Source organism: Mesocricetus auratus, unplaced genomic scaffold, assembly GCF_017639785.1.
Source record: "Mesocricetus auratus isolate SY011 unplaced genomic scaffold, BCM_Maur_2.0 Super-Scaffold_15014, whole genome shotgun sequence".
NCBI lineage: Eukaryota > Metazoa > Chordata > Mammalia > Rodentia > Cricetidae > Mesocricetus > Mesocricetus auratus.
In genome coordinates, this window is record NW_024429186.1 from 78,119,968 (window position 1) to 78,147,860 (window position 27,893).

General features: G+C 36.1%; 1 protein-coding gene across 1 annotated transcript in view; it reads right to left on the reverse strand.

The window, feature by feature from the left end:
* Positions 1–27,893, reverse strand: part of Meox2 (mesenchyme homeobox 2) — a 58,845-nt gene that overhangs the window by 2,899 nt on the left and 28,053 nt on the right. Inside the window, exon 2 of the mRNA XM_005076214.4 lies at positions 11,132–11,304. Coding sequence (XP_005076271.1) covers positions 11,132–11,304 — 173 coding nt within the window. The remainder of the gene's footprint in view (positions 1–11,131; positions 11,305–27,893) is intronic.

The window sequence follows — 27,893 nt, forward strand, 5'->3', positions numbered from 1 at the left end:
GAGAGGTTGTGGAGAAAGGGGAATACTTCTCAATTGCTGGTGGGAATGCAAACTCATACAGTCACTTTAGAAATAAGTATGATGGTTTCTCAGGAAAATGGGAATCAGTCTACCTCAAGATCCAGCAATTCTACTCTTAGGCATATACCCAAAGAATGCACATTCATACCATAAGGATAACTGTTCAACTATGTTCATATGAGCATTATTCATAATATCCAGATCGGAAGCAATCTAGATGCACCTCAACTGAAGAATGGATAAGGAAATTAGAGGTATATTTACACAATGGAGTACTACTTAGTGGGGAAAAATAACCAATGAATTCTGGAAATTTGCAGGCAAATGGATGGAAATAGAAGAAGCCACCCTGAGTGAGGTAAGCCAGACACAGAAAGACAAACATGGTATATATTCACTCATAAGTTTATATTAGACATAAATCAAAGAATAACCAGCCTACAATCCGTAATCCCAGAGAGGCTAGGAGACAAGGAGGACTCTAAGGCAGACATACATGGATTTCCCCCCACCAAAGAAGGGGAAAGGGACAAGATCTCCTGAGTAAATTAGGAGCCTGAGGGGGGAGCTAAGAGAAAGAGAGGGGAGAGAGGAGGAGGAGGAGAGCATGAGTGATCAGGAGGTTTTCTTGTTTTTTTATGGAAATTTGTTGCAATAAAACTTGAATGAAAAAAGTTTCGAGCCCACTGTTGTCCAGTTGGGGACTGTCTGTGGGCATCATTCCTGTACACTTGTCCCAATGCTCTACAGGTCTTGTGCACTTGCTGTCCCAATGCTCTACAGGTCCTGTGCACTTGCTGTCCCAATGCTCTACAGGAAGTGCATGTTCTTACTTGCCTGCTATGTGCTCTTGCCTTTATTAACATCTACTTTGCAAATACCGTCTAACAGTGGCTGAAAGACTCGGGCACAGTTAAAGTTCTCAGTGTTTACCATGTGCCTTCCCTGGGTGGACAATGACACTTCATGGTAAAGCAAATGTGATGATGATTCTCAGTACAATAACAGAAAGTTCCCCTAGGTTAGCTTCCTCATTGGCTCAGACTTGATCTCATGCTCATTAACATATTTCCCAAGGTTTAGATTTGTTTGTATTATTCTTTCATAATAAATGGCTACTTACTATGCTCTTATTTTGTCTTTTGAAAAAAAATCTTTGCTACAGTAAACTATCATGTTTATTATCCCTTTGCGTCTTTTGTTAGGTAATTTTTCCTAACAAAATTACATTATAGTTCTTTTTTTTGCATTTTATAGGCCATCCACTTCCCATGACTACCTTTCCCATGTATTATAACTCATGCTAAGCATTATGCTTTCACCAAACTCCTACACCTCGGACAAAAATATATTTTCATATCTGACAGAACACTAACTCGCTCTCATGTATCAAAACCATTTTGAACATTTGTCACATTCTGAATTTATACAAATACACAGTTCTGAGGGGAAATTATGAGACATGTGTTCAGCTTTCATTTGAAGCTAGTGACCTGTTTTTAAAAGTTTGCACAGTGAATTATTAGAAATATCTTATCTCTAGTCTTTCATTTGTGTCACTTTAAATAATAATGGGAATCATATATCATATATTACACATGCACATATCAATCCATTTAAGAATATAGAATCACAAAGTATAGCAAATTTTTTTTATTTAAAAGCCTTTGATAGATGTGCACATACTATTCCAACTCACTAACCATAACATAGGCACTTGCCTTTTATTAGGTAGCTACAAGGAATAGATAGCCTGACTTTAGTTCTATTTGTGCACTATTTATAACATATTTTTTCAGTTTTACTAATATTATTTTAATGTTGTAGTGAGAATTTGAAACAAAGGTTATGTGACTTAAGTAAAAGTCACATGATGTAACCTTGGGACTTGTTAGTTTCTAGGAGTACCTCCTTTTTTTTCTTTTTCTTCTACCCATAGATCAATGTTTCTCAACCCTCATTAGGGAAATGTCTGTATGCAGTAAATAGTGATTAACTCCACGATCCACAATAAACTGAGGGAAAGAAATTAATAAATTAAAGAATGCTAGTACTAAATGGAATATATATCATGCGTTCCCTTTTCACGTGATTCAGATTCCTTTCCCAAAGAGTGGAGAGAAATCATTTAAGAGCTAGACATGGTGTGTGACTACAAGGAAACAGTGTTTTCCAGACACAGCGGGACACATTAACTCAAAATGGGTTTGAAAGCATGCATAAGACCCAGACAAGTCCAAGCCAGATCAAATACCAACATGAAAAGTGGATTTGGACATGAAATCCCAGCTTACTTAATATTGGAGCTATTGGCAACTGATAGCTCGGAGAGAGGAAATTTATTTTCTCTAAGAGTGTGGCTCCTGATAAGTTAATTAGGCTGCAGTGGAAGACCACGTATCTAATAATATTTGAACATGATGCTTTTGGTTTGGTTTGGTTTTTAAAAGGATACAAAGGTGGGTGGGGGTGCCTGGAAAGTAGATCTGAATAAACTAAAGAAGAAGTGCGATCAAAATGCATTGTTTGAAATTCTCAAGAACTATTTTTTTCTTAGTTTTAGAGGATATTTGTAAATAATAGATTCATCACTGGATGTACTTGAAGCTTTTGTTATGCATGATATTGTGTCCTCATTAGCTTCATATTTAAAAATGTCTTAACTATTTGCTGCTGTAGTTGTTGCCATTGATAATTGCTGTTAAGAAATTCATCCTCTCAGTGGCAGAGGAAATGGCATTGATCTCTATCTCCACTCATTCTCAGTGCCTACATGACTGTGTTGCCACAGTTAATATAACAAATTAATGTTTTTTTTCTCTCAGGAATCTTCTATTTTTGCTGTTTTGGGTGGTCTTCCTATTTTCAGTTTTTGTTACCTAGAATAGCTTCTGAGAAATCATTTTGTCAACTCTTTTACACAAAATAAAATCTGATATTGAATAATTTAATTATGATATGACATTTATGAACATTTATTAGTTTATCTCTAGTTCATTTATCTTCTTATTACTATCTATTCTGGAAAGCACTAGGAAAATTAGACTTCTGCATGTCCTTTTCTTCAAGCTAGCAGCTAAAATAAAGCTCCAAATAAATGACTCAAAAATTCAAATAATCATTTATTCTGAGAAATGGAGCAATGAGAGGACTGTTAGCTTTTATGAAATTAAAGCAATGTTGATCAAGCTTTATATTCTCCTAATAGCTCTGTAGGCAAAAAGTAGGTTCAACAAAACTTTCATACAAGAAATAACTACTGCACAATAAGAGCTTGAAGTAGTAATAGACAATATGTAAATATATACTTTTGGTGTTTACTTTTAGGATATTTTATGAAGTTTCTTTATTCTCCCATGGTTCACAAAATATTTAATATTTAAATTACCTGGATGATCAAATAAAAATTTGTATTACCATACTTGACCAATAATCACAAAAGAAAGCAACCAAAACATTGTTTTATGATTTTTTTCAGAAATCAATTTAATTGTTTTATTATTTTTTTTGCTTTATTTATATTGAGATAAGGTCTAATATTAAGGCTGAAACTCACTATGTCACTCAAATTGACCTCACTTCTGATCGCCTTCCCCAACTTCCAATACTGGGATCTCCGTCATCTCTACCAAGTCCATAGTTTAGAAATCTTCTATGAAGATATTTTAAAAGAAGACCATTGTTTCACTGACTAAATCCTGATTCCCAGTTCTTTACTTGACTTACTAGTTCATCTGCATGACAGCTCTGCATGCAAAACAATTGTCCTCAGGATCCACAATATGCCACCAGGAAACAAAATCTAAATGTGAATCTGGATTGTTATCTTGACTGATGAAATTTCAATATGATAATGTCATAAGTCATGCTTATATAGTACCAAAAATGCCTGGCTTTGGAGGAGACAAACGGAAATAAGACTACATGTCAGTAACAAAATTGAAAGTTTCAATGGCCTATACAGATGTCTTCAAACATTGTCCTGACGTATCTAGAAACACTGCATCAAACACTCTGCCCTCTGACATTGGATGTTAAGGTACAAAGGTGTGGGGAAAGGGATCAAGGTGCCCGTAACAGGCTGCTGCTCCCCTTTACTTTGGCACAGACCTTAAAACCTTCTGGCTGTGTAATTTTGATTATCAATGCTCTATTTTCTCTGTTTATGTCTTATGATTCATCCATATTAAGGTGTCAGAAAAATATTCTATTTCTCATATTTTCAAACAAACAGTTTAGCTCTTCTCAGCCACTGTCAGATATCATAAGGAATGAGAAAAAAAATCACTAGAAATGGAATGCCTAAGTAATTTTCATTTTGTGGACACAATTGCATCTGATTGATATATATGACATAATAATGAATATACATGTATATATAACATATATACATTATTTTTACTAGTGGATATATAAGTATATATGTTCCACAACATATGCATATATATCATTATTTTTCCCAAAAATTGGAACCAAAGTATGTGTGAGAAATAAATTTGATGGCGTATTGATTTATTTTAACTGCACCTTTAACATGGTGCCAGGTAGCAAACATTAAATAGTTACTCTACTCTCTGCTGTGCTTATTGGAATCCAACCCTATTGGCCTATTTTATTAACACAAATATGCATTGGAAAAGATTTTCTCTTTAACTTATTTTTCACGTAAGATAAACCAGGCTCATCATTCACTTATTTTAAAGTCATCATTAAAATTAATTTAGTTAACTATTTGAAAAGATCTAAACTACATTAGGCATTTTTCTTCTGGTGTGTTATAAAATTCTTGAATAGCAAGCAATCCTTAAAGACACTCTGAGCTGCCACTTGGTGCCATTTTACCCAAGCTCATGAAACCATTTATAATGATGACTTATCTTCTCTATATTTTGCCTAATTTCTGTAACCATGTCAAACAACAATTGGCAATGCAGCATTATCAGTTTGTACTAAATATGACAAAGTCAACTCTAATCACCATGTGGATGAAATCTAAATCCTTCATTTCTGAAACAAAAGAACTCATTACTTCCTAAGTTAAAAGCTGTAGAATACTAACAATTTATTATGATCCAATCTATGTGAGCCTTCACTGTCTTGCTGAATAAAGGGAAATATATCCTAACTTGTAAATACCCTTTAAAATACCATACTTACCAAACTTCACACTTAACCATGCCATGGACATTTTTCTAGTTCATTGGTTCTCAGCCTTCCTAATGCTGTGAGCCTTTGCTGCAGTTCCTCATCTTGTGGTGACTGCTACATCCTGCCCCCACCAACCATGATGTTATTTTTGTTGCTACTTCATAGTTGTAATTTTGCTACTGTTCTGAGTCACAATGTAAATTTCCGTGTTTTCCAATGGTCTTATGATACTCCTGTGAAAGGGGTTTTTGGCCCTCAGTGGGTAGTGATCCACAGGGTGAGAACCCTGTTCTAGTTAAAGTCAAATCATGTCTGACCCTTCAAAATAGCTGTCATGCCATAGACAGCATTGGTCCTTCTTGTTACTCTAACTGACTTAAATATTACTGGAATGAAAGGAAGGGCATTTTACACTTGCTAGCTACACAGGCAGTCCTATATTAATTCAAATAGATCATGTATTTGATCATGGAAACAAATTACCAAATAGTTAAAATCATTCATAAAGATTTATAGAAATAAATCTGCAGAGAGACAATATCATATAAAAATGTGATGTAAAGGACTAAACACTGTATATTTAGTGCAAAAGATAATTCTCTCCTATATTAATAAAAAGGAATATGTATTTTGAAAATACTTGTCATTAGGCCATTTATTGATTTAAGAGTAACAAAGAAAATCTAATGTCTCTCACTTTCTCTAATGGAGCCTGAGCCTAGTATGTTAGAGTATTGCACTTTTCTTGGCAAAGGTGCCATAGCTTCAATGTGTTGATTCCAGCTAATTTACAAGACTTCATAACTGAACTCCTGTCTAGCTCTGTGAAATGAGACTCTATCCCACTCCTATTTTTGCTAACCTGCACTCTAAAATACATCCAATTTTCTAGTCCTTTAGGTCATCCCTACTGCTGATTTCTTCCTTCTTCCCACTACAAAATATTAAAAGTCTGGCAGGAGATTTTTCCATCTATACTGGATGGAGACAAAAGCCAGAATAAGTTTGTACAGCTTAATGTATTTTGACAGGGGGAATCTTTACATTGGGTTTTAAAAAATATCCCAAATATACCTGCCATTGTTGATTTTGAGGAGGACTCAAGGTTATGCCAAGAACTGCCAGCTACAAATTAGAAACAGGAAGATTACTAGATTTATTACTGCTCTACAAACTAGTAATATTAAATAGAAATGCAGCTTTGTTCTAGGGTCTCGATTCTCATGCAGTATAAAATAATTTTATGTAATAACTATTTGCCACATAGAAACACTTGGCAGAGTAGGCCCTGTCTTTCTTAGAGAAGGAAATTGAAAGGTAACTACAGAATCTATATTCTATGGGCTTATAGAGTCCCTTGATAGTTCTTTATGGAAGACACAAGTGTGTGTGTGTACATGCAACTCATTTAGGAAATGTTATGACTGCTCCTCAGGTAGTATTCATGAAAGTAAGTTCCTGAGAGATGTTCAAGAATTTAACATGTCTTATCTAAGAATGTGTAAAAGAATACCTAAACACTGTTGAAAATCATTGTAAAAATGTTAATGTGTCTTGCTATAACATGTGCCTCATATACTGATCAATGCGATAATAAAGTATCCTCACTTACTTGGCTGTACAAACACACATTTTCTAAGCAATAACAGAAAAAAAATCAACATTAAAGCACAGTGAATATTCATATGGCTACATAATAAGTTTTAGAAAATAGATAAAAGCCGGGCGTTGGTGGTGCAAGCTTTTAATCCCAGCACTCGGGAGGCAGATGCAGGTAGATCTCTGTGAGTTCGAGGTCAGCCTGGTCTACAGAGTGAGTTCCAGGACAGCTTCCAAAACAATACAGAGAAACCCTGTCTCGAAAAACCAAAACAACAACAAAAAAGAAAAAGAAAAAGAAAAAAATAAAAGAAAAGAAAAAAGCTGGAGAGATGGCTCAGAGGTTAAATGCACTTCCAGAGGTCTTGAGTTCAATTCCCAGCCATCACATGGTGGCTCACAACCATCTACAATTCAATCTGGTGCCTTCTTCTAGCATGTAGGCAGATCACTGTATATGTAATAAATAAATAAATCTTAAAAAAAGAAAATAGATAAATATGCTCTGACTCTAAATGACTCACTTGCCTTTTAATAGTTAAGTATCTCTATCTGACTATTAAAAGCTTTTATCAAAATCAAGAAAAGTATTTAGATTTAAGAAATGCCATTAAATTACAATAAATATTAAACAATATATGGTTACATTTAATGTTTCACATATATATTTTAGTCACATTTCTATATTTTACTTTATTTTAAAATATGTTAAATTAATTCCTAAGAAAGAAATGAAGCGAATTGGAGATATAATTAAAACATACACAGAAAATGTATACAAGCATGTTTTCTAAGAATGTAGGGACAAGATACAGATTGCATAGTGATGGATCTTTGTGTTGTGGCCTGAGTAATTGCTTTTCCCCAATTCTTATGTAGGAGGAATCTTCTGTTCAAGATAATGACATTACAAGTGGGTCTCTGAAAAATTAAGCTATAAAGGTAATGAATATTATTCCAGAAGTAACGAATATCATTACTGAAGTAACGTGGAGAGCCAGCTAGACCTTTAGCCACATAGAGCGAGAAGCTGAAGGCTGTCTATAGGGACACAGCCCCTCTGCAGAACAAGCCCTAATCATCTCAAATGGCAAGGAATAAATTTAGGTTCTTTGGGAAATCTTCTCTATTGTGTTTTGCTGTACATGCCTAAGTGAACTGAGAGAAGCTTCATTCTATTGTAAAGAACATAAATTTTAAAGGTATCTTATAAGTCTACAGCTACGACATTAAAAAGTCTAACCTCAAAATTAACAACCAAAAATTTCACTGGGAATGACTCCCCAACATTTTAGAAACATGTGCCTTTACATTCCCAAGAATAGGAAATGTGATCGAATCATGAAATATTTCATTCTGATGAATTCAGCACAATAAATTCATCACATGCAGTGAAAATAAAATTTTAAAATTTGCAATTCAGGAAACTACAGGAGTATAAATGCATAAGAATAAAGTTCACATTTGGTACAACTCAGAGAATTATCCTGTGAATCCATGGTTAAATTCAACAGCCTTTGCTATGGTTAACATGTGTTCAGTTTTCCTGTCCTGTGAACCACAGCATGGACTCTCCAGCTTATTTTGACAGGATTTTCTTTCCAGTATCCAGCTCAACAAATATTTGTGCTACCAATGGGTTTATCCAACATGCCCATGAATAGGAAGCCCCCACCATGTAGCTGTCTTTTTCATCATCTGTTGAAAATGCCATCTGAGAAAAAGATCTCTTTTTGATCCAAAGAGATTTTTTGCTACTCTAAGGAAACCAACTTCTAAGTGGGCAACCCCAGATATTCCTGTATGGTTTTTTCATCTTAATTTTGCATTTTCTGACAGTGTACCTCTAGAGATTTAGCTTTGATTAAATGTTTATGTTCTAATGAACATATTACACTTACAGTTAACCTGCAACTGCCAGAATAGATGCTCAAAATGGGGAAGAAATTACACAGTCCCAAGTCTTCAATTATTTGAAAATGTAGGAATCTCTCTAAGTTTTTTGTTTAGTGTGATTTTGTCCATTTGCTGGTTGTTTGTTTACCTTATTTTCTGTTTTACTTATAAGACTGCTTATTCAGCAAGACTTCTAATGACTCCTTTTCTTGACACTGAGCTTGGCCAGTTGATTCACTTTGAATGGGAACATTGGAATATATGGGATAAACAGAAACTTAAGGATCTCTTACAGGTCAAGTTTTTTTTTTCTCAGTGTTCCTGGGAGCAATTTCTCCACTCTGAAGAAGCCCAGTTCAGGCGATAAGAAATAAAACTATTAGAAGGCCAACTTTCCTTAATAACTTCAGGCAATGCTTAGTCACTGGATCAAAGACAGCAGTTCTGGAATGCATGTAGAGAAGGCTGGGGAAAACCATTCTAAAACCCAGACCCACAAAATTCTAAATAAACTTAATGTTGGCTGTTGTGTGAATCCACTAATATTTGGAGTGGTTCATTACACAAAAGACAAGCTGACTTAAAATTGAAGGGACATTTAAGGACACTAAGATTTAAAATAGGATACAAATACACACACACACACACACACACACACACGTGTGTGTGTTGCATATGATGCAATATACCAAGTCAGTTAGGAAGAAAGAATAATTATCTAAAATAGCTTCCACATTTTCATCAGTTTACAGAAATCTAAATTGTTCTTAGACAAATAGGAAACCTGTTTTCTCCGATCCAGTAGTGAAAGACGGTGGACCATCACCATGTAAGAGTAGCTCCTGCCTTTGTTTTTGGCTAGAGTCAGAGCTCTATCAATCATTGTATAGATGGGAAGTCAACTCTGGTTACCAATTTTCTTTGTATTTCTAAAACATGGGACTCTTTCCTGGAGTTCACTGTAACTTTTCCCATTCTCTACTTCCCTGTTCCCAGATAAGCATATTGAAATAGATGAGTTATCTGATGATGTAGATTTCAGAACCTGCTTTCTGAAGTGCCAAGTGCTACTCATTCACAGAGGGAACTTCATGTGTGATTCAGGGGAAGGAAACGTGGCACTCCAGAACTTAGGAACTAGTCATAATATTTAATAAAATATAAACTGCCAATAAATAAGACCACATAAAAGTGTTCCTTTGTATATTTTCTCTAACCAGAAATAACCCACAGAAGCTGAAAATCTAAAATTTAGCAGAAAAAAACTATGATTTAAGAAGCTAGATAAAATCACTGGCTATAATAAGGCATGATAGTCATTTCTCCACACCCTGTTGGTATTTCCCTGGTTCCTACGGGACACCAGGAGGAGGAATGAAGAGTGAGAGAGGAAGTGAAGCTCTTGCCTTAACAGTGCCTGCTATAATTGCACTGTCCATAAAGATGTTTGCATTTGCATTTCAGGAATGTTTCTCCAACCAGCAAGACTGTTAACCATCTGAAGGCTAGGTTCTCCCAAAGAAAATATGACTTAATATAGAGCGTACTCTCTGAAAGCTAACAGAACTAGTTATTTTCCATCCAAACAAAAACCGATAAAGGAGGCTATAAAGCAATTGATTTGAATATATTATTTGTTTCTCATAAATTGCACGCATGCATCATTAATACTTTCAAAACACTCTTTTAGTAGATAGCAGACTACTGAATTTCCAGAATAAACACAATTTTGAGGTATTTTAGTAGGAAACAAATATTTATCAGTGGTCTGAGTGTCCTTGCTGCTAATGATTACCCAGTCTTCTTGCACCAATGCTACAACCTTGATCATTTCAGAACATGTGAAAATAAATGGAGGGAATATGAGTCATTTCCAGGTGAAAATATCTTGAGGTCAGGGAACTGCCAATTCTTTATAACTTCCTGTGGTTACCAGCAGAACCACAGGTTAAGATTCCAAGGGCCCTGAGTGGTTATTCAGAGTGCTGGATTTGTAGAACCCATGTAGAAAATAAGCCACTTATATTTTATTTCGTTTTGTTTTATTTTACTTTATGCTTTAGTTTTAAAAGTTAATGTTCTATTGCAATATGGCATGACCTATACTGACCTGTAGAGACAACTAACCTTTTATTACACCAGATGAGGAGAGCTTAAATATAAACACAGGAAATATTTCACCATTTACCTACATTATGTAAAACAAACCATGTTTTTACAACAAACAGAAGAATATTACCATCACAAAGCATTCCTTATTAAAATTCAGTAAATACGCCTTTCACTCATATATCATTTGCTTTAAATTTCAATTTTGGCTGAACAAAAGTTTAATCATCAAATAGTAGAGACTTCTAATTGATATTTGCAAATTATAAATCCAAATAATTCAAAAATGGTAAAATAAGATTGCTAATATAAATAAACAGAAATATAAAATGTCATACAACTAAGATGCCCACTTTACCTGTCTTTCGGTGAGATCTAGATTCACTGCTATCTCATATCTTCTCAGTCTTGTCAAATAATTATGATGGGCAAATTCTGCTTCGAGTTCTCTGATTTGCTCTTTGGTAAAAGCTGTCCTTTCCTTCCTAGGCTTGCTGTTCACTTCTGACTTATAATTTCCTTCCTGTGAATCTGGGGGAAAGAGCAAGAAGATTGGTATTAACACAGTCATGCAAATGTATGCAGTCATACCATTTGCAATTATTGAATAACTACTTCTCCAAGGGCTTTGCTAGACAGAGGGTTAACAGCAAGCAAAAACAGTAAGACTGATCACATGTTCACAGGGTAAGATAGGTTTTCCTTCTCTCTCTCTGACTTAATTGGGAATGTTCTTTATACAATTGTAAAACACAAACACAATTTTTAACTTCTAAAATGGTATTGTGAAAATAAAGTAAGCCAAACCCTCATCAGGAAACAACTGTAAAACTAAAATTTTGTCTTGCTACATGTAAGGTCTAAATATAAATGAATATGGAATCCTCAAAGAAGTAATAATTGTGTGTATGATTATTTTTACCAAACAAATAGCTTAGTGACTGGCTATGAACTTCAAGCCCATTGATCTGGATATATAAACCCCAAGGGGTTTAGTGATTAACAGTGCTTGGTACTCTTTTTAAATTAAATTTCATTTAAATTTAAAAAATTATATGCCAATTCCAGTTCAGTCTCCCTCATGTCCTACTATTTCCCCCACCACCTCCCCATCCCACCCCTATCACTCCTGAGAGGATGAGGTCTCCCATGGGGGATCCTCAAAGTCTGACACATCAATTGGGGCAGGACAAAGCTCTCCCCTCCCTGTATAGGGAATGGGCTCCAAAAAGCCAGTGCATGCACTAGGGATAAATAATGGTTCCACTGCCAGTGGCCCCATAGAGTGCTCAATTCTCCCCAACTGACACCCACATTTAGGGGGCCTGATTCAGTCTATGCAGGTTCCCTAGCTGTCAGCCTGGAGTCAGTGATCTATCTTCCACTACTCAAGTCAGCTTTTTCTGTAGGTTTAGCCAGCATGGTCTTGACCCCTATGTTCATCACTCCTCCTTCTCTACAACTGAATTCCAGGAGTCAGATCAGTGCTTAGTTGTGTATCTCTGATTCTGCTTCTTTCACCTAGTGGATGAAGGGTTTATGGTGGGCATTTAAGGTAGTCATCCATCTCTTTATAGGAGAAGGACTCCTCCATTGTTGGCGGGAATGCAAGCTTGTACAGCCACTTTGGAAATCAGTATAACGGTTTCTCAGGAAAACAAGAATCAATCTACCTCAAGATCCATCAATTTGACTCTTAGGCATATATCCAAAGGATGCATATTCATACCACAAGTACATCTGTTCAGCTGTGTTCATAGCAGTTCTTATTTGCAATAGCCAGAAACTGAAAGCAACCTAGATGGCCCTCAATCAAAGAATGGATAAAGAAAATGTGTTACATTTACACAATGGAGTACTACTTAGTAATAAAATACAATGAAATTTTGAAATTTGCAGGTAAATGGATGGAACTAGAAGAAACTATCCTGAGTCAGGTAACCCAGACACAGAAAGACAAACATGGTATGTATTTACTCATAAGTGTGTATTAGACATAGAGCAATGGATAACCATACTTCAATCCATAACCCCACAGAAGCTAGGAAACAAAGAGGACCCTAAGAGAGACATACATGGATCCCGAGAAGGGGAAAGGTACAAGATCTCCTGAGTACATAGGGAGCATGGTGGAGGGTAGAGGGAGGTAAGATAAAGAGAAGAGAAGAAGGGGAGGGGGAGAAGAACATGAGGGATCAGAAAGGTTGACTTGGGGGAAGAACAGAGAAGGAGAGCAAGGAAAGAGATACCTTGACAGAGGGAGCCATTATGGGAATTAATGAGAAACCTGGCACTAGGGAAATTTCCACGAATCTACAAAGAAGACTCCAACTAAAGATCTAAGTAATGGTGGAAAGGTTTGTTACTCTTCAAGAGGACCTAAGTTCCATTTCCAGCATCCATATCAGAAAGCTCACAACCATCTGTAACTCAAGCTCTAGGGGATCTGATGTTCTTTTATGGCCTCTGTGGGTGGGTACCTGGGCACATGTGCACACATAGAGATATAAATAAAAGTAGAATAAAACTTTAAAACAGTTAAACCTCAGACAAAGGATATGCAAAGGTATCCACGAATTTACTGTCTTTTTTCATTTCTATTTTAATTCCTTGTTGTAAATGGCTAGTTTTCTCTTTTGGCAATACTACTTAATTCAATATGAAATGTATAAACAAAAGTATATCAGTATGACTTATATGCAAGAAGATTTAATTTCTTAGTGTACATTCGGGATAAACACCAGATGTACATACCAAATATCAACTACCCATATCAAATCTTTAACACCATGTAAAATTACAACAGTAATTCGGAACATAGTACTCCATGTTTCTATTCCGGGATTAATTAGCACAATGCATAATATTTCACTTAGCTTTTAATATCCCTGAGACACAGGTTTGAAGGTGTTTTATATAAACTGAAAAACAGATTATGCACAATATAGAAAAGACAATCTGCATTCATAAGGTAGACACAGATAGCAGCCACACCCGACTCCAGAAAGGCATGTCACATTTATCCTCAGTGAAATACCAACACTGTCAACATAAAGGTCTTTCAGCTCTTCTCCTGACAATAATTTCTTGTTTCTATGTGACACCTATCCAGCACAAGGAATTCTCCCATAAATTCAGGAAAAATCAATGCAAGTATAATACTGACTAATTGAAATATAAACATGATATCTTAATTGCTCTTTAATTGCATAAATATAATATAATACAGTTGAGAAATTATCTGTAGAGCCACAGTTGCTTTGTTCGTAGTGGTGCTCGTTGATGCCAAAGATAACTAATTTTTTAATGTTCTTTTCCTTCCTATAAACTTAAAGGAAATCTAGCCAGCATAAAGAAGGCACTGCAAAATGGAAACCCACTAGATAGGAAATTTTAAGGTAAGCTATTTTGTTTGAATTTTACCCAAATCTAAGCTGTCCAGATGGGATTTTCTTACAAAAGCAGCAATAGCAATGGTTTCTCACCAAGATCCTAGTACATTGGCTACTCCTTTTATGTTAATGGGCAGTTTCCTTGGCCGGTCTTCATTTAGAACCACATTTCTAAGTTGTCGCTTACTTTCCATGTTGACTGAGACCCCCCACCCTGCCTGGTGAAGATCGGCTTTCCCATGCAGGTCAAAGAATGTTTTGTGAAATACAGTCCGATGACCTTAGGATGCCATTGGAATTATTCAAATTTATAATAGCTGGCAGCTCACAGGTAGGCATGCTTACATGATGATACCATATTTGGATCAAAGTGAACCTAGAGTTCATCACACAGTTGTTCTTAAGGTACATATTTGACATCATTCACACTGTTGTAGCACTGAGCTATTCTGGCATAGCGTGAATAAAATTTCCATGTGGTCACTTTTTTGTCCTATGGGCTGTTCTGGCAGATATTAAACTCAAGTAACAGCATATAATATTCAATTTCAAGTCCCTCCCAGGAACATCCATGTTCACATGAATCAATATTTTTGCCAGCTTACAGCCATTCTCACTGAGATCTTCGCTTATGGCTATTTGTAGGAAACAATGGTTTGGAAACTGACGGCAAAGCAAGAAGTTTTTCTGATGTGTTCAGTTTGAATGAGTCCTGGTTCATGTAGCTCTGTTTGAATGACTCACAGTTAACATTGTCCCGTAAGTAAGCATGAATGAACAAATTCACATTGAGAGAAATCCATTAACTGGTATTTATTTTTCTTTCTTTCACATCGATCTCCTGTAACTTTTGAAATATTCCAGAGTATTTCATAAATACACCACATACACACAAAACATGTGATGGACTTGTACATGAAATCATTATGACAAGAAATATACAGCAGCAGGTTTATATAAAAAGTGACTGGATTTAAGAAAAAATCTGGCTACCATCCAATATTTCAAACCCAAAACAATCTAAGGAATGACTGAATACCAATGAAAAGTTGCAAGGAAGAGAAATCCATTGAATAAAATGAAGTGAGCTATGCACACTTATATTTTCAATAATCACAGAAGTAATCATTGCGTTGAAGCTTAGATAAAGATCAGCCATGTGCTTCTTGGAGAGGAATGCCAAACGAGTTAGGTAGCACCATTGTCACTTGATCTAGCGCACACTTTCATGGTGCGACTTATGATTCTACTGTCCGACTAACCATCAATGTTCCCAATCTTCATTTTTAAAAAATGCTTTGAGAACTATATCTTTTGGACTTGTATTTCCTATGATCTTGAATTTAAATTATTTCTTTATTCTTTCCTAAGTTATCACTTGCTAACCCTAAATCCCCCTACTATTATCGCCTGGCTGCCTTTTCCTTGCTGGAAAATGGGTAGGAAGTTTGGATGAGAATTTTGGCAAGTTTCACATTGGCCTGCATATGTTTCACAGTTGTTTCAACTAAGGCAAAGCTCTGTCTTCTCCAGCCTTCCACATCTTTTGCCAAGTGGTGGTTTTGAGGGGAAAATCTGGAAACTTCCTTCTTTTCTTCTCTGTCATCATAAACACAACCTCAGGATTTCCACAACAGATCCCAGTGTAGAATATTACAACTGTTGTTGTTTATTTCAGATACTTTCATGTAGCAGTGGGTGCACCTTAACATTCTTGCTGCACTGAGAATATGTTGTCTTATGTCTTCAGTTACCTTGGCAGGCTCAGATCCCTAACCTTTGGTTCTTGGGACTTTGCTAATTGAAAAAGTCTACTATGTCTGTAAGGGACTGAAACTGCCCTCCACGGATCATGTCTGTCTAATGTTTACAGCTTTTCCACGTGGGATAGTTTATTTCCCTTAGTACAAAAGGAAGACAAATGACAATCTTTTTGTTTTAAGATAAGGATATGAAGGATTAATATATTCATGCATGGTACAGAATGCTTTTTAAAGTAAGATAAATAATAAAATATCGTGGGTATAGAACCTATAATTTAGTTATATCTTCAAAATACTGAAATGGAGGTATTTCATTTTATAATGACCAATAATTCTGATTTCCAGAAATTATTTCAACATCAATTCATTTATTTTCATACCCCAAAGAAACCAAGCTCAAATATGCTTCCCAAGGGATCTGGAAGACAGAAACAGAGAAAAGTTGCAGGAAGTAATATTGCAGATTTGTTCCTAAACAATACAAATTTAAAAAAATGACACAGATTCAGTAACTGAATTAGGTCTGAAACATTTGACAACAACCAATTCCAAATTTGCATTAGAAAATCCATCCACCTAAATCCTGATGCTTTCCCTGGGCAGGCAATGACCTGTTGTGGCACCTCACGGCATTCCGGCATATACTGGAAAGAATTATAACACAGTATTTATTCTCACTCCCTCCTGTCTCCTTTGTATTTTTAAAATGATGGCAGCTAAAGGAATTTGACCAATTTGAATCAAGTAACCATTCCATCATTCCATTTGCTTGCTTGATTTTTAGTGACTATCACTATATGAACTCATTTTTCTTTTTTGTTCATTCTTAGTAAAATTCTTTAAATCTAAATAATGAGGGATTAGCAAGAATTTTAATCATTGCCTATCACTATGTAGTACTTTCTGATTGGAGAAAAATAACTCAATTGTTCTTTTTCCATGGCAAAAACACAAGAATGAGATTCTATCTAAATAAAACCAAACAACATCTCTGTTACAGGCAGACATGGTATGTGCCTGTAATTCCAGGACTGGGGAGTTAAGACAGAGGGTGAAATAACAGAAAGAAAGAAAGCAGGTAAGAAAGAAGAAAGGAAGGAGAGAGAGAAAGACAAGAAAGGAGAAAGGGAAAAATTGATAGCAGAGGGTGAGGTCTCCCAACTAAGAATCTAAGCAATAAAGGAGAGTCTAAATACCCTTCCCCTATAATGAGATTGATGGCTACCTTAAATGCCATCATAGAGCCTTCATCCAGTAGCTGATGGAAGCAGAAGCAGAGATCCACAGCTAAGCACTGAACCAAAACTCCTGGAATTCAGTTGTAGAGAGCAAGGAGTAAGGAGCAAAGGGGTCAAGACCATGCTAGGGAAACCCACAGAAACAGCTGACCTGAGCAAGTGGGAGCTCACTGATTCCAAACTGACAGCTGGGGAACCTACATGAGACCGAACCAGGCCGCCTGAACGTGGGTGTCAGTTGAGAGCCCTGGGCAGTCTATGGGGCCTCTGGCTGTGGAACCAGTATTTATCCCGAGTGCACGAATGGTCTTTGCAAGCACATCCTCTATGCAGGAAACTCTCCCAGCCTGGCTACACGGGGGAGGGCCTATGTCCTGCCCCAAATGATGTCACCGATTTGATGTTTGACTATTTTAAAGGAAGAAACATTGATAGATTCCGCAAGAGCATTCCCCGTTCTTCCCAGGAAACCCCATTCACAACCTGTCCAGTTTTACGTCGGCCGGTTGATGGAGTCATGTGGGTATTACTTCATCTTCTGAGAGATGGGGACAGAGGAAAGCTGTTTGCATGACTTAAGGATTGCAAGTGACTCCGCAACGGCTAGAATATTGTGATATTTCTGATTTGCAGCTCTCATCGGAGTGAGAAAACATGAGCTCTTTTATGATATGTACCTGCGGTGCAGTTCCGGAAGCATTTAAGCCCCAATTCTTTTGGTAGCACGGCAAATCCTTTGTATGAGTGGGAGACAGGCCAGAGTGGTTTTCATAATTACAAGTCAGTTGAGGTCCTCTTTGTGTAACTTGCATTTATTCCAGGATTATGAGCCCTTCTTTTGTTCAGTCTTCGTAGTGACTTTAGCATATTTTTATGGGACTAATAACATTGAGCCTTCCGTATTTCTTTATGTCTGCTACACTTCTTCCCTAGGTCTAGGAAATGAATCTTATGGGTTTTCCTTACGGGTTTGCTTCTGAGCTATAGACTGACTTCTGAAGCTGCTGGATTTTCTTTCTTGTGCTTTATTTGTGAAGAACGTTTTGTTCTAATTGGTTTACACGAACTTCAGTTTCAAGTCAGAGAAAGCATTACTCATTATTTCTGTATATTGGTTTTCAAAGCATTTTAACACGACTCACGTAATCAGTTGAAACACTGATAGTTATGTATGATTTGTCTCTGTGATATCTTTAAGCATTCACAGATATAAAAGTACCAAATAATATGTCAGTAATGTAAATTTTAAACCTAAAAGAATGAGAAATATGATCAAAATGCAGCGTATACTTATGAAAATGTCACAATGAAGCCCATTGTTTCTAGTTAATATGTCAAAGATAAAAGAACAAATTGATAATTAAAGAGTTGGAGGTTATACCTCATGAAGGAATAAATCAACAAAACTAGTATTTTTTGAATCTCAGTCCCATTGAACTTTTGAGATAAAAAATTATTGTGAGATTAAACTCCACTGAAACAAACACATTCAAAGTAAAGAGCTCACTGACAGACTTTCTTGGGAACTGCAGAGTGTTTCTAAGGAGACCTAATCACTACTCACTGTAAACTCAAGGAAACCTCTCCCCTTAGTTCAGTCAGATAAATTACAAGATTTTCAGTACAATAAGAATTTTATAGAAACAACAACACAATGTTACTGTATCGCAAGTAGTGAATAGAGCATACTTATATAAAGTGTTGTCCATTGACTAGAAATTACTTTAATTGACTACATCTGGCAACCTTCTAATTGATTCATCTAAAAAGATTTCTTTGTATGTGTGTGTGTGTGTGTGTGTGTGTGTGTGTGTGTGTATGTATATGTCTGTGTGTACTATCTTAGAAGAAAAATGATATTGAAACTCAGAATTATTTTATTATTCCATTTCATAGGGAAAAGAGTGTAAGGATAGTAATGAAGGTTTGGAGTTGCATGAAGTAACATTGTGAAAGAATATTTATGCCTAGAACAATGCATGCATAGTCTATGATAAAACTATTGCCTTCTGTACATATATGACTTATTGTCTAATATAGTTTGAAATATAGATTTATAATAGGAATCAGTATTGCATCACTGTGGCTCACACAGGAGGTTAGATATAGATATAGAAATACCTTAATTGAATTTAACACCTGAGCTATTACATACAAAGGACAAGTGGTTTCTGCTAAAATATAACTTTCTTACACACTCACATGTGCTAGTGCAAAGCATATCTTAATGTGGTTTTTCTTATGTGTCATTGTATCCTCTACTTATCTTCACATAATTTCCAATGAGTAGAAAAACACTTTAGGGCTGGGCAGTGGTGGCATACACCTTTATTTCCAGCACATGGGAGGCAAAGGCAGACTGATCTCTGTGAGTTTGAGGCCTGTCTGGTCTACAAAACTTCACACACAAATCCTGTCTTGAAAATCCAAAAAAAAAAAAAAAAAAAGAAAAAGAAAAAGAAAAAGAAAAAGAAAGAAAAACACTTTAAAATATTTGTACAATATCACAGTGTTTAACCAAAATTATGATTAACATTAATATGGTATGAATTGCATATGTTTGTTTCCAGAATTTATGTATTTAGTATGGATGAAATGTGTAGAGAAAGAAGCAGACCTTTTGAAACCTACGGATTTCAGATGGAAATTCCTAGTTGATACTTGCTGTGTGGTCTTCTAGGCCTGTTAATTCACTTAAAATCAAATTTCTCCATCAACAAAAACCACAAGTGACTGATGTAAAGAGAAAAATTGATATATATATGTGTGTATATGTATATCATATATTACATAGTATCCATTCAATGTTGTATACCAATTGCTAGTAATATTAAGCTTAAAAGTCTATCTGTGAGATTTAATTAACCAAAATTCTATTGTAACTTTTATTGGATTAGTAAATTTTGTTTGAATTACCTGTTATTTTATATCTACTGTTTATTTAGTGACAAATGTACCATTTGTCATTAAAAATGGAATTGATTTTGAAAAGGATAATTTTATTTTCCAGCCTTTTTTACTGCTGGGTATTTTTTTAAATGTCTGCTTTAATAAATTCTTTGCCAGTCAAGAATGAGTTATTAAATTTGCTTTGAAACCATCAGTGGCTTTTGCAAGTCATATACTCTCAGATACTACATAATTTTGTTACACTTTACTATTAAAAAGTAGAGCCAAAACACAAAACAAAACTTCTTTTATTGTGAGTCCATGTGGATTATTTTTATTTTCAAATTAAATGAAATTAAAATGTAAAACTTTATTTTTGTGGGGTATATGTGATGAATATGTGTGTGCATGTAACTTAAACATTGAAATATGCTACTTTTAAAAAGGGATCTCATATTTGTTTAGTTCATCCTATTTCTCGGTCCAGATACATAAAACACATCAGATTTCCTAGTTATCATTTACTTACACAATATTGGAATCACTTAAACACAACCTGAGATCATGTTTGGTTATGTGCAGGTAAAGTATCTGTTGTCTGACTTGCGTAACTGGTTATTTGTTGACCATAAGGAATAGCAAACCAGCCAGCTATAGTCAGGACAAACGGCTTTCAAAAATCCTAGGAGTCAAACTATTTGCACCTAGATCTCCATAACTATCTCCAGGAACCCAGCATTGAAACTACTTCACAAGCCAAATCTTGGCATACAGAACTGGTCTTACAAATAATGAGTAACCAGCTGGGAATGAAAAAAAGCAAATAAGATAAATAATGTATAAGGGGCTTCCTTAGTAAAGAGTGAAGTGACTAAACAGTTATTCGTAGTGATATCTAGACTGACAACACTGTTCTCACTTACTAGTCATGTTTCTTGCCCTGTTGACCAAATAATCAATTTTCAAAAAGCAGGTGAAATAACAGTGGTGGTTCTGATGCCATTGTGAATAACAGTGCTAAGTAGCTCTACAAGTGGCAAAGGCATTTTTATAAAATCCTTATGCAAGATATAGAATGCAATCGCCCTGGGTTGTTGCAGAGTCTAATAAATGCCCACATATGAACATTATGCTCTTTTTAATCATATAAAATCATAAAGTAGTTATTGTCTAGAAAAGAGTCACCCTTTGATCTTCAAATATTATAATCTCACACCAGGAAAAAGAAACAATAATTTCAGCTGCCCATAGATGCAACCATTTCTTTTTAAGGTAGATACTAAAATTATTTTTGCTTCAAATTTTTGTATGTTGGACTTACTTAAGGGACTTACAGTTTATTTTGAGACAATGTAATCTCTGAATTTGTTGAGGACTATCAGCAAAGAAAGAATTTCTCAAGGCATCTTTTGGAACATGTGTACTGGACTACCTGTGTCAAACATTCAAGTGTTTGTCTCTTCTAAGAATCGTTTAAACTGTAAATAACTGTAAACAATTATCATTAGACAGCATCCAACCTTATCTTCTGAGGAATATTTAGTGTTTTATAGCACGCAACTTAAGTATGTGCTGTGCATATGTACTTGCAATATGCCAGGAAGTTCCCCTGTCTTCCATCTCTGTAACTCTAATATCAAAGGCATCTTGATGAGTGGGTGCTGGCCATGAAATATTCAAACCTAAATTGTTTTATGGCTAGTCCTCATATCAATACAACAAACAATAATAATCAACCCTAATTCCCAACATTTGTCATGAAATAAATTCAAATCAAAATGGTAGCAGATTTTCATTTAACGTTCCTTTCTGCCAGAGGATTGTTAGACTAGGATTACTGTCTATTTGCTTGCCTTGCAATGTTTCTAAATGATATATTTGACTTTAATTTATGAGCTTCCTTGCAAAGGCATATAAAACTTTATATTTGAAATATTTCAACACTATTTTGAGAATTTTTTACAGAATATAATTGTTTTTCACTGCAAACCACAATTGATGCAGACTTTCCATTATTTCTCTTATACACACACACACCCCAAACATACCTGTTTTCTTCCACTCTAAAATACACAGTTTATTCACAGACTATGTGCCTCTTTTGTAATAGAAAATGTTTTCAACTTAAGTTTGATAAAGTGTGTTAAAATTTACTAAACTCTATGATGCTAAAATTCCAGTTTTCTGACAATATCATGTCATTTTTTGCTTATTATCAGTTTATATGTTCTTTACCATGTATTAACCTCAAAAAACATTTTATTAAAGTGGTATATATGAGTATGTGAGGTGCTTTTTCACAATGGGAAGGAAAAGGTCTAGAATACATAATGCACATCACATCACAAATTTGTTGATATTTCCTGAATTATAGATTTAAAAATCAAATCAACCAAAAAAGTAATATCCAGAATACAAAAAATTGTGGATAAATTAGTGGAACATTCATCCTTCCTTCCCCTTTAAGCACTCTAGCCTTACTCACAACTTGCTATCATTCATGAACTATTTTGATGATTTTGAAATATCATATCAACATATGTGGTAAAATGTAATTCAGGTACACATTATCCATACATTAGATTTGCTCACACTGCAGGCTGTAGATTTTCAAAATCAATACTATGAATACAGACATGACATTAAGTCATAAATTCAGCTTAAACTTTGCATTATATTGAAACATAACATAATAATTGGAATAATCTCTCATTTAGATGTTTCAATAATTCAGTAGGGAATGAATGTGTTTTATTTTTAGATTAAAGGAATTGATAAGTATTATGCTGTAACAGTTTGAGTTTTCTGTTGTGAGACAATCACTACACAGTTCTTACAAATTTGTTTACTCAAACACTGAACCTGAATGTTAGAAGAATACTCATTGCTCAATTACCCATATTGCCTTGTGAACTTACCATCACTGTGTCCATGTGGTGTATAGTCAAGTTCTTGCCTTGTATAGAGTAAAAGGTGTTCACAAACATATAGCTTAAAAACTGTTCATGTAGATTTGCTCAACTAGTATGAATATTTTGCTTATTATACAAGAACCTACTTAAATGGTACAATTTCTTTGCTGTGCCATTTACATGATTTTCTTTCCTAGACAAGCTTATGTATTAGTATAGACATTCTGAAGGGATGTGATCTAGGCTTTAAAATATATAGAAGCAAAACTCAATGTTATGGCACATGAAAATCAAGCTTCTAGAATGGTCACTGTGTGCCTATGGCAATGTCATGTGACTGAAACATTGTTATTTGGCAACCCAACAAGGAATCGTGGAAAGGTTATTTTTTATTACTTTCATCTAAATGTAATTTCTCACTTTAAAACATAATTAATAAAGCAATAGGTCCTTTAAAATGTAGCACAGTGGAACGAGTAGCTCTTTTTTAAAAAGAATATCAAACACACCTTAGATCATTTTCCTATGAAGAAGTGACTTCAGAAGTCTTGCATATTTTTAGGTTCTTAGTTTACAAGCCATGCTTTTGAGTACACATACAACAAAAATTAAATAATGCCAGAAGCACTTTGTTTACCAGCTCATTGAGTAGGGAAATCTGGTCTTTAAAATGCTGAATATTAAGTTGTTAATCTTATGAGTCTAGAAACAATTCCAGAGCAATGGAACTAATCCTTGATGGCATGCCTTTGTCTTCATATTAAACACACACTTGTTGAAAAGTCAGAAAAGGAACAAGTCTTCAAGAGGTAAACAATTTTATTCCTCTGAGGTAGCAAAACATGATGTATTTACAAGTAAAACACAACTCCCTAAGAAGCAAAATTTATTAAAATACATTAAAGATGATTTCAAAACGTGGAGTATAGACATGAGAAAAAGGAGTGCCTTTCTCTTTTAGAAATACAGCCAGTTGCTCACAGAGAATTGTCTGTCCTCTAGCTAATGAGGAAACCAACAAAACAAAACTAAAAGCAATAATGATCTGCCCCAGTAGGTAAGTGGGGGACTGCCTCTGGAAGCATTAGGATGGTTCTTTGAGAAGCTGTGTTGTCACTGCTGGATACAGCAGAAAGGATAGAGGGACAGAGGATAGGATCTGGGACCTTTATTGTTGTCATTAAAGTCTTACATAAAACTGTCTCCACATTCCATAAAAATGCCATGGTGCTTCAGGAAAAACACAGACCTGAGACAATAGTTTATTTTGGCTGGAATTAAAGTTCCAGAACTGAAGAGTTACTGCCAGAAATAGGAACCAGCTTTGAGAAAACTTTCAGTGACCTAGGATGTAAGAGAAGTGCTCCAACAGTCACACTCTGGAGTTTGGGGTCTGAATCAAGGCTTCTTTGTTAGAGACCTTGGGGCATAATTAATCACTCAAAGGAAGTGAAGAAGCTTGGGCTTGGAGTCTAGTTACCCAGGGAATTCCCTCTTCCTCTGGCACCCACTTGCTAGCACAGCTATAAAATAGGAGAAGAAATGTTGCACTCTATAAATGATTAATCAGGGCTGATTTACATGAAACTAAGTTGTTCAGAAGCTAAGATATCCTAGACCTGTGTTCCAAAGGCACTTGTACAGCTTTCTGAAATCTACTCAACTTCCTCCACCGTTTCCCTTACTTTCCCCGTCAAAATGTGGAGTTCTCCATAGGTTGTGCTTACTAGGAATTTTCCCACAATTTCCAAATCTTACACAGGTCATAATTTTCAAGATTAATAGCCACTCAGCAAATACTCATTGAATACTTTTAAAGCAAGGTATTATGTTAATCCTCATGAAACAACAATATAGCATTCACTTATCAATGGAGTTGCTAAAAGTGGTGCTGCTGGGCAAAGGTAAGAGAAAAACACAATAATAGATATAACATTCAAATAAGGTATTTAGCTGGAAAGACAAACAGATAGTTAAAGCAAGAAAAAAGTTGCACAAATCAAGAATACAGGAAGGATTTCATGATGACTGAGGATGTAGCTCACTTAGTGGAATGCTTTCCTGCAGGAATTAGGTTCTAGGTTTAAATTCCAGCACCAACTAAATAAAGTATGGAGGTACCTATCTGTAATCCCATCATCTGGGAGCTAGAGCCAAGGGGACCGATCAGAAGTTCAAAGATAGCCTCAGCTAAGCAGGGAGTTCAAGGCAAGTTTGGTTTACATGAGACCCTGTCTTAAAACAAGATGTAAAAGCTTCATATTCATCTCCAGACTCTAGCTGGGTAAGTACAGTGCTTTTCCTGGCATCAAGAAATCTTTTCTTTGCAATAAAGACCATTTGGGAAAAGACCTTCACCAACCCCACATCTGAAAGAGGGCTGTTCTCCAAAATATACAAAGAATTCAAGAAACTGGACCCCAAGACAACAAATAATCCAATTAAAAAATGGGATACATATCTAACCAGAGAATTCTCAACAGAGGAATCGCAAATGGCCAAAAGGCACTTAAGGAATCCTTAGCCATCTGGGAAATGCAAATCAAAGCAACTCTAAGTTAACATCTTACACCTGTTAAAGTGGCTAAAATAAAAAACACCAATGTAAGCTTATGCTGGAAGAGAGGATGTGGAACAAAGGGAACACTCTCCATTGTTGATGGGAGTGCAAACTTACACAGCCACTTTGGAAATCAGTTTGGCAGTTTCTCAGGAAATTGGCAATCAATCTTCGTCAAGACCCAGCAATTCCACTCTTAAGCATCTACCCAAAGGATGCACACTCATATCACAAGGACATTTGTTCAACTATGTTTATAGAAGCATTATTTGTAGTAGTCAGAACCTGGAAGCAACCTAAATGCCCCTCAACCAAAGAATGGATAAAGAAAATCTGGTACATTTACACAATGGAGTACTGATCAGGGGGAGAAAAATGGAATCTTAAAATTCAAAGGCAAATGAATGGAACCAGAGGAAACCATCCTAAGTAAGTTAACCCAGACACAGAAAGACAAACATGGTATGTACACACTCATAAGTGGATGTTAGACATAATGTAAAGGATAACCTGCCTACAATCTACAACCCCAGAGAAGCTAGGAAACCAGGAGGAACCTAATAGAGACGTACATGGACCCACTCCCAAGAAGGGGAAAGGGACAATATCTGACTAAATAGGGAACCTGGGGGGAGGGGAGTGAGGTAGGAGAGTGGGGATGGAGAGTGTGGGGAGGACAACATGAGGGACCAAGAAGGTCAAGTTGGGGGAAGGACAGAGACAGAGAGCAAGGAAAGAGATAACTTGATAGAGGGAGCCATTATGGGTTTAATGAAAAACCTGGCACTAGGAAAATTTCCAGGAATCCACAAGGATGACTCCAGCTAAAAATCTAAGCAATAATGGAGAGGGTACCTAAAATGTCCTTCTCCTGTAATAATCATAATGATAACTACTTTAATTGCCATCCTAGAGCCTTCATCCGGCAACTGACAGAAGCACAAGAAGAGATCCACAGCTAAGCACTGGGCCAAACCCCTGGATTCCAGTTGCAGAGAGGGAGGAGTGGTAATATAAGTGAAAGGGTCAAAAACATTCTGGGAAAATCACATTAACAGCTGACCTGAGCATGTGGGAGCTCAATGACTCCAGACTGACAGCTTGGGAACCTGCAGAAGATTGAGATAGAACTCTGCTCCCTGAAGGTAGGTGAGAATTGAGGAGCTTGGGCACTCTGTGGGGCCACTGGTGGTACGACCAGTATTTATCCCTAGTGCATGAACTGGGCTTTGGAGCCCATTCCCTATGGAGAAATATCTTGTTCAGACTAGATACAGGGAGAGAAGGGGGTGCCTTGGTCTGGCCCCAAATATTGTGGTAAACTTTGATGATTCCCCTCACCTTCTCTGAGGAGTTGCATGGGTGTGGGTAGGGAGATGGTGGGGGAGTGGGAGGATTGGAAGGAGAGGGAACTGGGATTGGTATGTATAAAATATTGTTTAAAAACTAAAAAGAAAGAAAACCACAAGTGCTAACCTTGCCAAGTTGTGGAACTGAGTCCGAACTGATATACACAGCTCCTGCAGCTGAGCTCGGGAACGTTTGGAAGAGGAAAAAGAAAGGTAGTAAGAGATCAGGAAGTTAGATGTAAGAATGTGTCTCCTAGAAGTACAAGAGAAGCTATACCCATAAGTCTCAAGAACATGGCTGCCGAAACAAGACCTGAGTAGGAAGAGGCACCAAAACCACCATGAGTATGAAGTACATGTATGAATGCTAAAGGTCATGCCATGAAGACAGGACAACGTCATGTGATACCCTGAGGGGAACGCTTAGGTGTTTTTAGATACTTTTACCTGACAGCTTGGGCATTAGCCCAGGTGAAAATTTAGAGACCAACTAAGGGAACAAAGGCCATTGAGAGTAGGTCAGACCTCTGTGCGCCAGGAAGCCCTCAAGAGAACTCAGCAGGCCTCCAGCAGATTTTGATATTCCTGGACGAGTAAGGCAGAGCTCTTCTCTCCTCACCACACAGCAGCGACGAAATATAGAGTTGGGTCTGAATATCTTAACCACTGGGCAATTCATTCTAATTTCTCAAAGTGCTTGTTAGACAGATCCAAACCTTCAGTTCAAAGGTTGTTGAAATACAGCAGCTAGATAAGAAACCCTGCCCCTATCATCCCCTGCTGTACATGCCCACTTGGAGGCATTTTTTCATTCCTTACAGCTCAGTAGGTGATGCATTCAATTCTTCCCAAAAATCATGTAAATCTTCTTTTCCAATCTTCCAAATACTATCCCAAGTTTCCCGTTTTCAAGCTCAATAGTCTGTCTAACTTTTCCCTTTGATCAGAACCTATTAGTGCCATTTTTCCATGAAAGTTCATTGAGATGATGAGAAAATAGGTGCCTGTGTCGGCATC